General features: G+C 39.4%; 1 protein-coding gene across 6 annotated transcripts in view; it reads right to left on the bottom strand.

Moving 5' to 3' along the window:
- Window positions 1-1,493: 1,493 nt before the first annotated feature.
- ADK (adenosine kinase) overlaps window positions 1,494-15,185 on the bottom strand; it is a 599,984-nt gene continuing 586,292 nt past the window's right edge. For all 6 annotated transcript variants that reach the window (XM_055275674.2, XM_055275676.2, XM_055275677.2 and 3 more), the window contains one exon: window positions 1,494-2,441. In XM_055275674.2, the coding sequence (XP_055131649.1) occupies window positions 2,317-2,441 (125 nt within the window). In that variant the 3' untranslated portion in view covers window positions 1,494-2,316. The remainder of the gene's footprint in view (window positions 2,442-15,185) is intronic.

A 15,185-nucleotide genomic window follows, 5' to 3' on the forward strand; every position in this document is an offset into this window, starting at 1 on the left:
TGTAGTAGTATTCTCAATGAGGTCTTAAAATTCATTTCTCCCATGATAACAATGTTGAATACTTTATGATGTACTTATTAGTGATTCATATATCTTCTTTTGTAAAGTATCTGTATTTTTGAGTTGTAAGAGTATTAAGATACATTCTGCATGTAAGTTCAGATATATATGTTGCGATTATTGTATCCTGGCCTATGGGGTAATTTAATGGTATCTTTTGATGAACATAAAGTTCTAATTTTTTGAAATCTAATTTATCAATATTTTTGTTATATGGTTAGTGCTCTCATGGTTCTTTCCAAGAACTTTTGCTTACCCCAACTTGTGAAAATATTCTCCTGTTTTCTTCTTTAAGTCTAATAGTTTTAGCTTTTATGTTGTGACAATGTTTTATCTCTAATTTTTTGTAGGGTATGAGGTCAGGGTCAAAGATTCATTTTTTTTCCTTATGAATATCAAGTTTTTATAGCATCATCTATTGAAAAGATTTTCCTTTCCCCATTGGATCGCTTTGGCACCACTGTAAAATATCAAACTACTTTACATTTAAATTAATTGCACTACAGATAGTGCTCAACTTTCTAAAGTTCAACATACAGGTTTTTGACTTTATATATTTATTTATTTGAGACAAGGTCTTGCCCTGTTGCCCAGGCTGGAGTACAGTGCGGTGATCATGGCTCACTGTAGCCTCAGACTCCTGGGCTCAAGCAATCCTCCCAACTCAGCCTCCTGAGTAGCTGAGCCTACAGGTGCAAACCACCACAAGTAATTTTTTTTTTTTTTTTGAGATGGAGTCTCACTCTGTTGCCCAGGCTGGAATGCAGTGGTGTGATCTTGGCTCACTGCAAGCTCCGCCTCCTGGGTTCAAGCAATTCTCCTGTGTCAGCCTCCCAAGTAGCTGGAATTACAGGCATCCACCACCATGCCTGGCTAATTTTTGTATTTTTAGCAGAGATGGAGTTTCACCAACATGGTGGCCAGGCTGGTCTCGAACTCTTGACCTCAAGTGATACCTGCCTCATCCCAAAGTGGTGGAATTGCAGGTGTAAGCCACCATGCCCAGCCTGTGGCTGGATAATTTAAAAGTTTTTTTGTAGAGGTGGGGCCTCACTTTGTTACCCAGGCTGGTCTTGAACTCCTAGGCTCAAGTGATCCTCCCACCTTGGCCTCCCAAAGTGTTGCGATTACAAGCATGAGCCACAGCCTGGCCTGGCCAAATCCTTTCCTATGATTTGAATTCAGTTTTACAAACAATATCTTTTTTCTTCAAAAAGAAAATAATCATAATCATAATAGTAGCAGCTACTTATTAAGCATTTACAAGGCCTTATAACAAATATCTTATACTTGGTAATCTCTCTCAAATAATCTCAATGACCTTCTATGTAAGGGTTATTATCCCATTTTACAAAAAGGAAACTGAAGTTCAAAGATTTACCTAAGGTCATATAAAGGTAACTACGTCTGACTCCAGAAGTCCAATTATACCATTTTGTCATCCTTAAAAAAATGATTTATTGGTCTCTGATACTAAGTTATTCTTCAGTGTATTATGTTGCTGTTCTTCATAATTCCGTTAACAAATTGGGTATCATTTCAGGGCCCAGTATTGCTGTACACAGGGAAAAGACAGAAAAAAATTCCCATATGACAAGTTTTTGTTTGTATCCAATTACAGAGTTCCATAAGACTATGATTTGAATATTGTGATACAACTTAAATTTGGCACATTATTTAATTATCCAAAGTTTATTACATATTTGAGTGCATATTAAAGAGATTATTTGGCATAATTGACAAGATAAAATTTCTGTACCTTATTTGACTATCAGGTGTATATGTGGTATATTTATGTATGTGTGTGTATAGACACACATATACTCCTAAATTAAATATAGTTGTATAAAAAGCTAAAGATTACTATGTTAAGATTAATTCATTAAAAAATCTATTATATTAAATTGCATCTGCATTCAAAGCAGAAATGTAAAAAAACGAATCAGTGTACTAAATACACATGAATTTACAAAGTAATTGAAAATGAAATAAAAATTTCTATTTAAGTGTTATATTCTTGTTTAATTGGTATTTAAGTGGCACTATCAAATATCGAAATAAACATCATTTTTTAGATTGTTGAGATAATAAAGATTCTACAAGCATTACCGTACCCTTGTACCCTCTAAATTAAGATTCAGCATTATTATAGTAGGAAAAAATGGCAGATAATTTTCTTCTTTATTAATATGGGAATTCTCAGGAAGCAATCAGGGCAGTGTCTGCACTCCTGGGCTTGTGTTTTCAGCTCTTCCATCAGTGGAAGTCTGGCTTCTCAGGAAAGGTGCAGCCAGTCCGTCTAATTATGATGCTTGCTGCATAGTGGCCAGCACGGATACATTCAGTCAGAGGCTTGTCAGAGACCAGTTGAGACAGAAAACCTAGAACACAGGCAAAAAAAAACCATGAGTATTGTGTAACAGCAGCAGAAATGTCATATTGGGTCAGACCAATATATGATCTAAGCACCTGTCTCATTCTTCAGCCTTGACAGTAAGAGAAAGTCTTGAGCGTTACCGTTAGGGAGGTCTTTTTTTTTTCCCTGAGATGGAGTCTTGCTCTGTTGCCCAGGCTGGAGTACAGTGGCATCATCTTGGCCACTGCAACCTCTGCCTCCCAGGTTCAAGCAATTCTCCTGCCTCAGCCTCCTGAGTAGCTGGGACTACAGGCACGCACCACCATGCCCAGCTAATTCTTGTAGTTTTGGTAGAGATGGGGTTTCACCATGCTGGCCAGGCTGGTCTTAAACTCCTGACCTTGTGATCTGCCCGCCTTGGCCTGGGATTACAGGCATGAGCCACTGTGCCCGGATGGGAGGTCTTTTCCCAAACATCATGAGCTTCCCCTAATATTTATTCTAAAGAGCTCAAGTTGAGACACAACAACTTGCCATCAAGTCAATCTGTTCTTTTTTTTTTTTGAGGTGGAGTTTCACTCTTGTTGCCCAGGCTGGAGTGCAATGGCATGATCTCGGCCCACTGCAATCTCTGCCTCCCAGGGTCAAGCAATTCTTCTGCCTCAGCCTCGCGAGTAGCTGGGATTACAGGTGCCTTCCATCACGCCCAGCTAATTTTTGTATTTTTAGTAGAGATGGGGTTTCGCCATGTTGGCCAGGCTGGTCTCAAACTCCTGACCTCAGGTGATCCGCTTGCCTTGGCCTCCCAAAGTGCTGGGATTACAGGCGTGAGCCACTGCGCATGGACAGGGAAGCATGTGTTGATACGGTCTCAGAATCAACATGGTGAAACACCACCTCTACTAAAAATACAAAAATAAATTATCTGTACCGGTAATGTGTATATATAATTACACATATGAGCAATGAACAATTAGAAGTTACTAAGAATAAGCCAGGCATCGTGGCTCATGCCTATAATCCCAGCACTTTGAGAGGTCAAGATGGGTGAATTGCTTGACCTCAGGAGTTTGAGACCAACATGGGCAACATGGCGAAATCCTGTCTGTACAAAAAATACAAAAATCAGCCATGCATGTTGGTGCATGCCTGTAGACCTAGCTACTCAGAAGGCTAAGGTGAGAGGATTGCTTAAGCCTGGAAGGTTGAGGCTGTGGTTAGCTATGATCACATCACTGCACCCCAACCTGGGCAACAGAGGAGGACCCTGTCTCAACAACAAAAATTGATTAGAAAGTTAATATTAAGAATACTTATCCATATTTATTCTAAGGTACTTCAAATATTTGGAGTACCTTAGAATAAATCTGACAGAAGTTGTGTAGGGCCTGCACATTGAAAATGACAAAACAACACTGAGAAATATAAAAGAAGCCTAAATAAACAGAGAGACATAAAGTGTTCAAAGGTCAGAAGATTCAATATTATCAGTTCTGCAGGAATTTTTCTATTAATTCATTGGAATACCAATAAAAATTCTAGCAGATTTTTCTTATAGAAACTGACATGCTGCTTCTAAAATTTATATGGAAATTCAAAGGACCTAGGTTAGTGAAAACTCAACTTCGAAAAAGAAGAACGAAGCCAGAGGATTTACACTACCTGATTTCAAAATTTATTATAGAATGATAATAACCAAGACACTATGGTATTAGCATATAGACAAATAGATCAATGGAACTGAACAGAGTCCAGAAATAAACCTACTTCTGTATAGCCAACTGATTTTTGACACAGGTGCCCAAACAATCCCATCGAGAAAGGACACTCTAACAAATTGTATTAGAACAATAGATACCATGTGTGAAAAAAAAAGCACGTCAACCTTTACCTTACACTATCTACAAAAATTCACTTGAAATGAATCACAGACATAAATGTACGGAATAAAATCCTAAAACTCTTGAGGAGAAAACATAGGAGAAAATCTTAGTGATCTTGGGTTTGCTAAAGATCACTTAGTAAGATGTAAAAAGTACAAACTTTTCTTTTTTAAAAATTTATTTATTTATTTTTGAGACAGTGTCTCACTATCACCCAGGCTGGAGTGCAGTGGCACACTCATGGCTCACTGCAGCCTCGACCTTCTGGGCTGAAGCTCTTCTCCCACCTCAGCTTTCCTAGTAGCTGGGACTACAGGCATGTGCCACCATGCCTGGCTAATTCTTGCATTTTTTTGTAGAGATGCTCAGGCTGGTCTTGAACTCCTGGGCTCAAGTAATCTGCCCGCCTTGGCCTCCCAAAGCACTGGGATTACAGGTGTGAGCTACCACACCTGGCTAAGAATACAACTTTTATAGAAGAAAAAATAATCTGAACGTTGTCACAATTAAATGCTTGGTACCTCAATACAAGAAACAACTCAATACAAAGTAGGCAAAAGTATTTAACATTTTAGCAAAGAAGATAGATGCCAAATAAGCAAATGAAAAAATGTTCAATATCATTATTCATTAAAGAAATGCAAATTAAAATCACAATTAGCTACCACTGCACACTCACAGAATGGCTAAAACTGAAAAGACTGACTATAACAAGTGTTGACAAGGGTGTGATCAACTGGAACTCTCATACACTAATTGTGGGAATGTAAAATGGTAAGACCACTTTCCAAAACCATCTGTCAGTCTTAAAAAGTGAAACATGTGCATATCATATGACCCATTTTATTTCTAGGTATTTATCCAAGGTAGGTGAAAGCACATATCCACACAAAGACTTGTAAATGAATGTTCACAGCAGCTTTATTTGTAATAGCCCCAAACTGGGATCCAAAAGGGGATGAGAAGGAGCAGGAAGGCATGATTAGAAAAGGCCATGGGAGCAGTGGATATGTCCATAGTGATGGTTTCATGGGTGTATACACATATGTCCAAAGTTATAAAGACAGGTCAAGAGCAGAAGAATCTGGGCTACCTTCCCCTTAGGGGAAAACTGAACTGCTGCAGTAACACTCAAATACACACAAGAGCAGATAATAATGAGAAACTGTGCTGCAGCTAGGCTTCTGGGCCTTCCCTGAGGCCGTGGGCAGCCTGAGGGGGATGAAGGTTAATTGAGAAGCTGTGGTATAATGACTTGTAGAGAACATTATAAGTGATTTATGTCCTTCTTCTTCTACCATTCTGACCACACAGACTTTTCCCAGTCAGATTTGGGGAATGCTCTGTATTAGATGAAACAAATAAGTATTCCCAACCAAAGAATAAAATTAAAATGGTTAATAGAATGATGTATTTTAAAGACATTTGCTGAGACTGTAAAATCACTCTCTCAAGAGGTTTAGTAAGAGTATTTTATCACTGAGTTTTCAGGTAACAGTCAAAAGTCAATATTAACTTTTCTGCCAAACTGTGAGGCAAAAATGCTCAGTCCACACAGTGAATGGAGCAGATGCCAAATTCAGAGTCAGATCAGCTTACAATGCAAACATGTCTATTAGACGCCTTATAAGCAACATCTGTTTTCTTCATTCTGCCTGGTATTATCATTGTGAGAAAAAGAAAAAGCTTATGTTTATGAAATATTTTTGTGAAGGAAAACCACCCGCATCCTTTTTCTAAGAGAACTAGATGATGAAGTAAGTAAGTATCCTGAAGAGTCTTTTGCTTTGACAAGTGGAGAACCTGGATGCTGAAAAAAGCTAAGAGCTTTGCCCAAGGTGAATGTCAGTTTTTCAATAATCTATTTTTAAAAACCAACTAAAATGAAATACAGATACTACATAATCAGTGATAAGTGGAATCTTCAAAAAGTAGCTGATGTGAATCTTGAAAGCTGTATAAAATTGTTTAAATAAACAAAGGGAGCTTATATTTAAGTAATTGTAGGGAATCCTTTTATAATGGAAGTAAACATCCTGAAGATACTTTTTTATTTTGAAAAATATACATAACATAAAATTTACTATTTTAACAAATTTTAAATGCACAATTCAGTGACATTAAGTACATTCACAATGTGCAACTACTACCTCTATGCATTTTTAGAACTTTTCCATCACCCCAAAAGAAACTCTGTACCCATAAAACAATAACTCCTCCCTCCTCTTTACTTCCAGCCCCTGGTAACTGCTACTCTACTTTTTGCCTCTATAAATTTGCCTATTCTAGGTACCTCATGTAAGTGAGATCATACAATATTTGTCTTTTTGTGTCTAGCTTATTTCACTTAGCATAATGTTTCCCAATATAATTTTAGTTTAGATTTTAATTATTAGCCTGCTTAAAGTGTATTTTATTTGAAAAGGATTCCAAATTTAGAAAAAAAGTTGCAGGAATAAAATAGTACAAAAAGCATCTGTATATCATTTACCCAGGTGCACAATATTGTTAACATTTTGCATCATTTGCATATACTCTTTCTCTGCATACAATTTTATTTCCCTGAACTACTTGAGAGGAAGTTACATTTATCATGTCTTTTTACTTCTGAAAACTTCAGTGTATCTTTTCTGAGAATAAGGATATTCTCTTACATAGCTACAGTGTGGACATCAACATCAACTTCAGTAACATTGTTATCTAATCTACTGCCCATATTTCAATTTAGTCAATTACCCAATAATGTCCTTTATAGAAATTTTCTCCTCTGGAACAGAATCTAGTTCAGGATTTAACTGTGGTATCTTTATAGTTTTTAAAAATCTGGAACATTTCCTCAGATTTTGACTTTTGAGATATGGACATTTTTGAAGAATATAGTCATCCCTTACCTCATTTTTAATTTATTTGTTTATTTATTTGAGACAGGGTCTTACGCTGATTGCCCAGGCTGGAGTGCAGTGGCATAATTTTTTTGGGCTCACTGCAGCCTCAACTCTCTAGGCTCAGGTGATTCTCCTACCTCTGCCTCCTGAGTAGCTGGGACCACAGGTGCACACCACAGTGCCTCGCTAATTTTTTTGTACTTTTAGTAGACGGGGTTTTGTCATGTTGCCTAGGCTGGTCTCGAACTCCTGGACTCAAGCAATCCACCCGCCTCAGCCTCCTAAAGTGCTGGGATTACAGGTGTGAGCCACTGCATCTGACATGCTTATCCCATTATTTATTTATTTTCCCAATTTTAATAGACTGATTCTAATATTGGATTTGTCTAATATTTTCTCATGATTAAATTCAGATTATGCATTCCCAGGCAGACTACTACACACATTATGATAGATCCTTCTCAAAGTGTCACATTTAGAGGCACATCATGTCCATCTGCAGTGCACTGGTGATAGGAATTCTGATCACCTGATCAAGGTGTTGTCCTACTTCTCCATTGTATAGTACCTAGTTTTTCCCTTGCATCTAACAAGCAGTTTGTGAATAGACAATTTAAGATCACATAGGCCAGGTACGGTGGCTCACGCGTGTAATCCCAACACTCTGGGAGGCCAAGGCAGGCAGACCATGAGGTCAGGAGTTTGAGACCAGCCTGGCCAACATGGTGAAACCTCGTCTCTACTAAAAATACAAAAATTTGCCAGGTGTTATGGCACTTGCCTGTAATCCCAGCTACTTGGGAGGCTGAGGCAGGAGAATTGCTTGAACTCAGGAGGCAGAGGTCACAGTGAGCTGAGATCATGTCACTGCACTCCAGCCTGGGCAACAAGAGTGAAACTCCATCTCAAAAAAAAAAGAAAAAAGAAAGAGACCAGAGAGAGAGAGAGGAAGGAAGGAAAGAAGGAAGGAAGGAAGGAAGGAAGGAAGGAAGGAAGGAAGGAAGGAAGGAAGGAAGGAAGGAAGGGAGGAAGGCAGGCAGGCAGGCAGGCAGGCAGGCAGACTGAGCAAATCCTCAAATCAAATTAGGCTGGGCATGGTGGCTCATGCCTGTAATCCCAGCACTTTGGGAGGCCGGCGGTGGAGGAGGAGGGGGGCGGTCGGCGGATCACAAGGTCAGGAGTTTGAGACCAGCCTGGTCAATATGGTGAAATCCTGTCTCTACTAAAAATACAAAAATTAGCCGGGCATGGTGGTGGGCACCTGTAGTCCCAGCTACTTGGGAAACTGAGGCAGGAGAATCACTTGAATCCGGGAGGCAGAGGTTGCAGTGAGCCGAGATTGCGCCACTGCACTCTAGTCAAGGTGACAGAGTGAGACTCCATCTCAAAAAAAAAAAAATCACATAAATATTCTGTGCGTTATCAAAAGTCCCAACCCCCTCCCAGATTGAGTATCCACTCATAATTTTTAACTGAAGCAATTCATACTGTGATGATTTTCCAACTCCAGCTGTGAAATGATTTTCACATTTACTAGTCAGCCCTCACCATTCTACCATAAACAAGAGCCTATCTCCTCTCCCATTTATTATTTTAAAATCTATTTATTATCAATAAGAATGCACAGTTATTTTTATTTTATTTGTGTGGTGGAGTCTTGCTCTGTCACCGAGGCTGGGGTGCAGTGGTACAATCTCGGCTCACTGCAACCTCCACCTCCCCGGTTCAAGCGATTCTCCTGCCTCAGTCTCCGAAGTAGCAGCTGGGACTACATGAGCCACCATGCCCGGCTAATTTTTGTATCTTGAGTAGAGATGGGGTTTCACCATGTTGGACAGGCTGGTCTCAAACTCCCGACCTAAGGTGATCCACCCACCTCAGCCTCCCAAAATGCTGGGATTACAGCACGCTCGGCCCACAATTCTTTTTAAATCAATGGTTTATAATCCCTTACAGCCTTTAATTAATTTGGTCCTTAAAATATTCCAGTTTTTGCCAGTGGGAGCTGTTCAGGCTAGCGGCTCCTGTGTCCTTGGATATGCCATCACATTATTTTTGATCACTTCTTTATGTTCTGGCATAATGTTCTGGGCTCTACTATGCCCTGGAATCAGCTATTTATCTGAGGATAACTGGTTCTTTTTAGCATAGAATGGTATTAGAGACCAAGATCTGGGTGGCAGGTGTGCTTTTTGCTTCTAGACCCTGTTAATGAACAGAGCTAGGAAGTATGCATGTATACATAGTCATGCACACACACACACACACACACTTACATCTATAACTGTATACGTATACATGTGTACAGAGACCTATTTTAGAAATTGAGCTGACACCAGTACTTCCAATTCTAGTCCATCTCCACAGGGTTCTTTCTTGCCTTTCCTCATCCCATTATTTGTATGTTCCTTCTTCTATAGTGAGAACCTAGCTCCCAACAATATCAACAAATTTATTTATTTACTCACTTTTGTAATAGATCTAAAATAGTTTCAAAGTCACTTCATCCCTAACTTTAAAAGAAAAAAAATCCAAATCTACTAAAAAAAGTTAGGGTTAATTTTCTGTTCTCTGATGTAGTCAAATACTGTGTTCAGCAAGTTACTTAGATTGGTTCTCTTTTTTACCCCCTTTGGGGAGCTCATTTTACTTAAGAAAAGATTGGAAAAAGTTGGGTTCGTGTTTTTCAGTTTGCTATCAGTTTTAGTCCCATTTCTTACATTCTATCCTTATTGATTTAATATTTTAAAAATATGTAAAACATTAACATGTTTCTAAAAGTAAAAATTCTATAGAAGATATGCTCAAAGAAGAGTCACTCTCTTTACCATGTCCTCCTCCCCATCCCTTGTAAGCAACCACTTTCACTGTTTTCTGGTTTATCTACCTGTATTCTTTTAGTAAAGGTAAGCAGATGTATGTACATTTTCTTCCTTTTTTTTTTCTTTTTAACACACAGGGAGGTAATACAGTATATATGCTCTCTTACACTTTGCTTTTTTTCCACTTAAAAGTATCTCTTGGAGGCTGGGTGCCGTGGCTCATGCCTGTAATCCCAGCACCTTGGGAGGCTGAGGCAGGTGGATCACCTGAGGTTGGGAGTTTGAGACCTGCCTGGCCAACATGGTGAAATCCTGTCTCTACTAAAATTATAAAAATTAACCGAGCGTGGTGGCGGGTGCCTGTAATCCCAGCCACTTGGGAGGCTGAGGCAGAAGAATCGCTTGAACCCAGGAGGCAGAGGTTGCAGTGAGCTGAGATCACACCACTGCACTCCAGCCTGGGCGACAGAGCGAGACTCCATCTCAAACAAACAAACAAAACAAAAACAAAATCTCCTGGTAATCATTCTACATCAATTGGTAGAGATTTTCTTCATTCTTTTTTACAGCTACATAGTATCTCCATGTATAAATACACTGTAATCTATCTCCTATGTGTGGGCATTTACATAGTTTCCAATGTTTTGAAAATATAAACAATGCTACAATGAATAAACTTTTACATACGTATTTTTGTGTTGTTAGGGGCGTATCTTCAGGATAAATTCTAGAAGTAGAACTGCTAGGTTAATGAGTAACTATATGCATATATAGTTTTATTAGTGATTCTCCTTCATAGAGGTTTAAGGATTTTGTATTTCTACTAGTAATGTAAGAGTGCCCATTTCCCCACAACTTCACCAATATAGTATACTGTCCAGCTTTTTAATTTTTGCCAGTCTGATGGGTTAGAAATATTTCAGTATAATTTTAATCTGGATTTATCTTATTAAGTGAAGCTGAACATCTTTTTATATATCTTTAAAGAACAGATCTCTCTGTGAATTAATTTTTATCTTTTGCTTATTTTTCTATAGGATGTGTGGTCTTTCACCCTCTATTTTATTATTATTATTATTGTTTTTGAGACAGAGTCTCCTCTTGTCACCCAGGCTGGAGTACAGTGGTGTGATCTCGGCTCACTGCAACCTCTGCCTCCTGGGTTCTGAGTAGCTGGGATTACAGGTGTGCACCACCATACCCAGCTAGTTTTTGTATTTTCAGTAGAGATGGGTTTCACCATGTTGGCCAGGCTGGTCTTGAACTCCTGACTGCAGGTGATCCGCCTGCCTCGGCCTCCCAAAGTGCTGGGATTACAGGTGCGAGCCACCATGCCTGGCCTCACTCTCTATTTTTAAAAGTTCCCTGCATTTTAGGTATATTATTCCAACAAAGTGTTTTTCAAAAAAAAAAAAAAAAAAAAACCAACAATAACAATATGCTATTAATAGATACAAATACTGTACTGTGTCAGCAAGTAAACAAAGTACTTTTTAATATTTCATTCACTGAAACACAGCCTCAGGCCCCAGAGTGTGGCTGGTAAACACTATAGCAGATAAATGTGGCTTGTAGGTATTAAAAAAAAAAAAAAAAAAAAAAAAAGGCTAGGTGGGGTGGCTCATGACTCATCTCTAATCTGAGCACTTTGGGAGGCTGAGATGGGAGAATCACTTGAGCCCAGGAAACCAGCCTGGGCAACACAGTGAGACTTGTCTCCACAGAAAAAAAAAACATTAGCTGGGCATGGTGGCATGCACCTGCAATCCCAGCTACTTGGGCGGCTGAGGTGGGAGGACTGCTTGAGCTGGGAGGTTGAGGCTGCAGTGAGCTGTGATTGAGCCTACTGTACTCTAGTTTGGGCAACAGCAACAACAACAGCAGCAAAAAAACAAAAACAGGTCAGGCGTGGTGGCTCATGCCTGTAATCCCAGTACTTAGCGAGGCTGAGGCACCCAGATCATTTGAGCCCAGAAGTTTGAGACCAGCCTGGGCAACATGGCAAAATTCCATCTCTACAAAAAAATTCAAAAATTTAGCCAGGTGTGGTGCTGCATGCCTGTAGTCTCAGCTACTTACTCAGGAGGCTGAGGTGGGAGGATCACCCAAACCTGGGAGGTTGTGGCTGCAGTGAGCCATATCACGCCATTGCACTCCAGCATGGGAGACAGAGTGAGACACTATCTCAAACAAAACAAAACAAAACAAAACAAAACAAAACAAAACAAAAACAAAAAAGTCTGCTCTTTTTAGAACAAGATTTGGGCTTACCAAGAGTCCAAGAAGCAAAATCTTAAATAACTGACTTCGAATGTGTGTTCAATATGAAAAAGTCTCTTACGATCCCTTTTTCCCAGTGCCACTGGCTTGTGGTCCTTATCAGTACATCATCTTGAAAATGAAGAGCACAGCTCTGTATGTATGCTTTTCAGCACAGCCAAGAGAGCAGGCATAGGAGGCATTACACCGGAGAACAAGAACCATCAATGCAGGTTTTTCCAAATCAAGAACTCATATGCCGAGGCAGTTGTTGTTGCCTTTTTACTTTGGTTCCTTCTCTCTATCCTTTTACACATAGGCCTGTCAACCTGGGCCCCTCAGGCTTTTCCCAGCTTTAGGAGACGTTACAGACTTTAGGTCCTCTAGCTGTCGAGGCATAAGGTGAGAATCTCTCATCCATAATAAATTGGGTTCCTAGGGTTATTGTTAGCTGGCTCTGAATCTTGGAACAATCTTTCCAAATAAACCTCTGTTCATTAACAATTGGTGCAGCCTATTATCTTCTGGTTGATTTTATTTAGACTTTTACTGATGTTACGAAGTGTGATCAATAAATTGACAAATTGTATCTAGTATTTGACATGAGACCTGAAGCATATGTTAAAGTTGTACAAAAAGAGGAGGTGCTACACTAGTTTCCTCAAAGCACACAGAGGTGGGATTTCTGGTGTGGTCAAAAGGCAATGTAATTTCCTAACTTAAGCTGTTTATTCCATGTAGTTACTGTATAAGAGATATAGCATCTAGAATTTTCTTAGTGTCATTTACAGGGAATCGAGAAATATTGTCAGTGGGTATAGAAGGCTTAATGGAGACACTTAATAAGAGTTAGGGATATTTTAGAAGGAAATGAACAAAGTCTTTATGAGTCCATTTTTTCTTTTCTATTTATAGTTCCTTAATAGTTTTTCATAGTAGCTGGAACTTAAAACCCAGTAGACTCTATTACTGTTCATTCTTTTTTTTTTTTTTTTTTTTGAGACAGAGTCTCGCTGTCGCCCAGGCTGGAGTGCAGTGGCGCGATCTCGGCTCACTGCAGGCTCCGTCCCCCGGGGTTCACACCATTCTCCTGCCTCAGCCTCCCGAGTAGCTGGGACTACGGGTGCCCGCCACCTCGCCCAGCTAATTTTTTGTATTTTTAGTAGAGACAGGGTTTCACTGTGTTAGCCAGAATGGTCTCGATCTCCTGACCTCGTGATCCGCCCGCCTCGGCCTCCCAAAGTGCTGGGATTACAGGCGTGAGCCACCGCGCCCGGCCTATTACTGTTCATTCTACATTCAGCAGCTTGTCAACAAGAAAGCAAGCTGCACTTTATGGACTTGGAAGAATAAAGTTTTTTTTGTTTTTGTTTGTATTCCTGGGCTCAAGCAATCCTCCCACTTCAGCCTCCTGAGTAGCTAGAACTACAGGTGTGTGCCACTATGCCTGGCTAACTTTTCTATTTTTTGTAGAAATGGAGTCTCACTATGTGGCCCAGGCTGGTCTGAACTCCTGGGCTCAAGCAATCCTTCTACTTCAGCCTCCTAAAGTGCTGGGATTACAGGTGTGAGCCACTGTACCCAGCCAGAATACAGTTTTACTAAGTCACTTTTTACAAGTATATATTATGCTGAAATCGTTTTCCCAAAGATACAATACAAATACATGTCAGTGGCTCTATTTTTATCTTCTTAAATAGTTCCCAGAAACCTTTTATATATAGTAGACCACCATGTGCCTATGTAGAGTTTAAACATTTTAAAGGTTTTGGAAATATATATATATAATTTGTTCTAAAAAATCTCATTTTACACTAAATTTAAATTATTATACATCTAGGTAGTACATTGTTCACCTGGAAAAATATACAAATATTTATGCATTGAAAATAGATTTTAAGCCACATAAATTTAAAGGTCAGAGAATACTGTGAATAGGTAGCAATACCTCAAATATATAAAGCCTGAAGCCATAGCAGCTCCATGGCCATCCATATTACACCTATAAGGACCCCTCAGGCCTTCACTAAGAGATTACTTATTTTTAAGAAAGCAAGTGAAAATATTGTTTTTCTGATTATAAAAGTCATACCCAATAACTGCAGAAAATGTGGAAAAAGGGAAACAGTAAAATTACGAATAAATAGAAAACATACATAGTCCCATTAAAAATAATAATCAGGGCTGGGCGCGGTGGCTCACGCCTGTAATCCCAGTGCTTTGGGAGTCCTAGGAGGGCGGATCACAAGGTCAGGAGATCGAGACCATCCTGGCTAACACGGTGAAAACTCGTCTCTACTAAAAATACAAAAAAAAAATTAGGCAGGCATGGTGGCAGCCGCCTGTAGTCCCAACTACTCGGGAGGCTGAGGCAGGAGAATGGTGTGAACCTGGGAGATGGAGCTTGCAGTGAGCCGAGATCAGGCCACTGCACTCCAGCCTGGGCGACAGAGCGAGTCCGTCTCAAAAAATAAATAAATAAATAAATAAATAATAAAAATAAAATAATAATCAGGCCAGGGGTAATGGCTTGCACCTGTATTCCCAGCACTTTGGGAGGCAGAGGCAGGTGGATCACTTGAGGTCAGGAGTTCGAGACCAGCGTGGCCAACATGGTGAAACCCCATCTCTACTAAAAATACAAAAATTAGCCAGGTGTGGTGGTGTGTGCCTGTAATCCTAGCTATTCGGTTGGCTGAGGGATGAGAATTGCTTGAACCTGGGAGGTGGAGGTTGTGTTGAGCTGAGATTGTGCCACTGTATTCCAGCTTGGGTGACAGAGTGAGACTCTGTATCAAAAAATAAAATAAAATAAAATAAAATAAAATAAAATAAAATAAAATAAAATAACATAAAATAACATAAAATAAAATAAAATAAAAATCAACACTATTTAACATAGTGGGGAAGTCCTAACAAG

Source organism: Symphalangus syndactylus, chromosome 4 (genome assembly GCF_028878055.3).
Source record: "Symphalangus syndactylus isolate Jambi chromosome 4, NHGRI_mSymSyn1-v2.1_pri, whole genome shotgun sequence".
Taxonomy (NCBI): Eukaryota; Metazoa; Chordata; class Mammalia; order Primates; family Hylobatidae; genus Symphalangus; species Symphalangus syndactylus.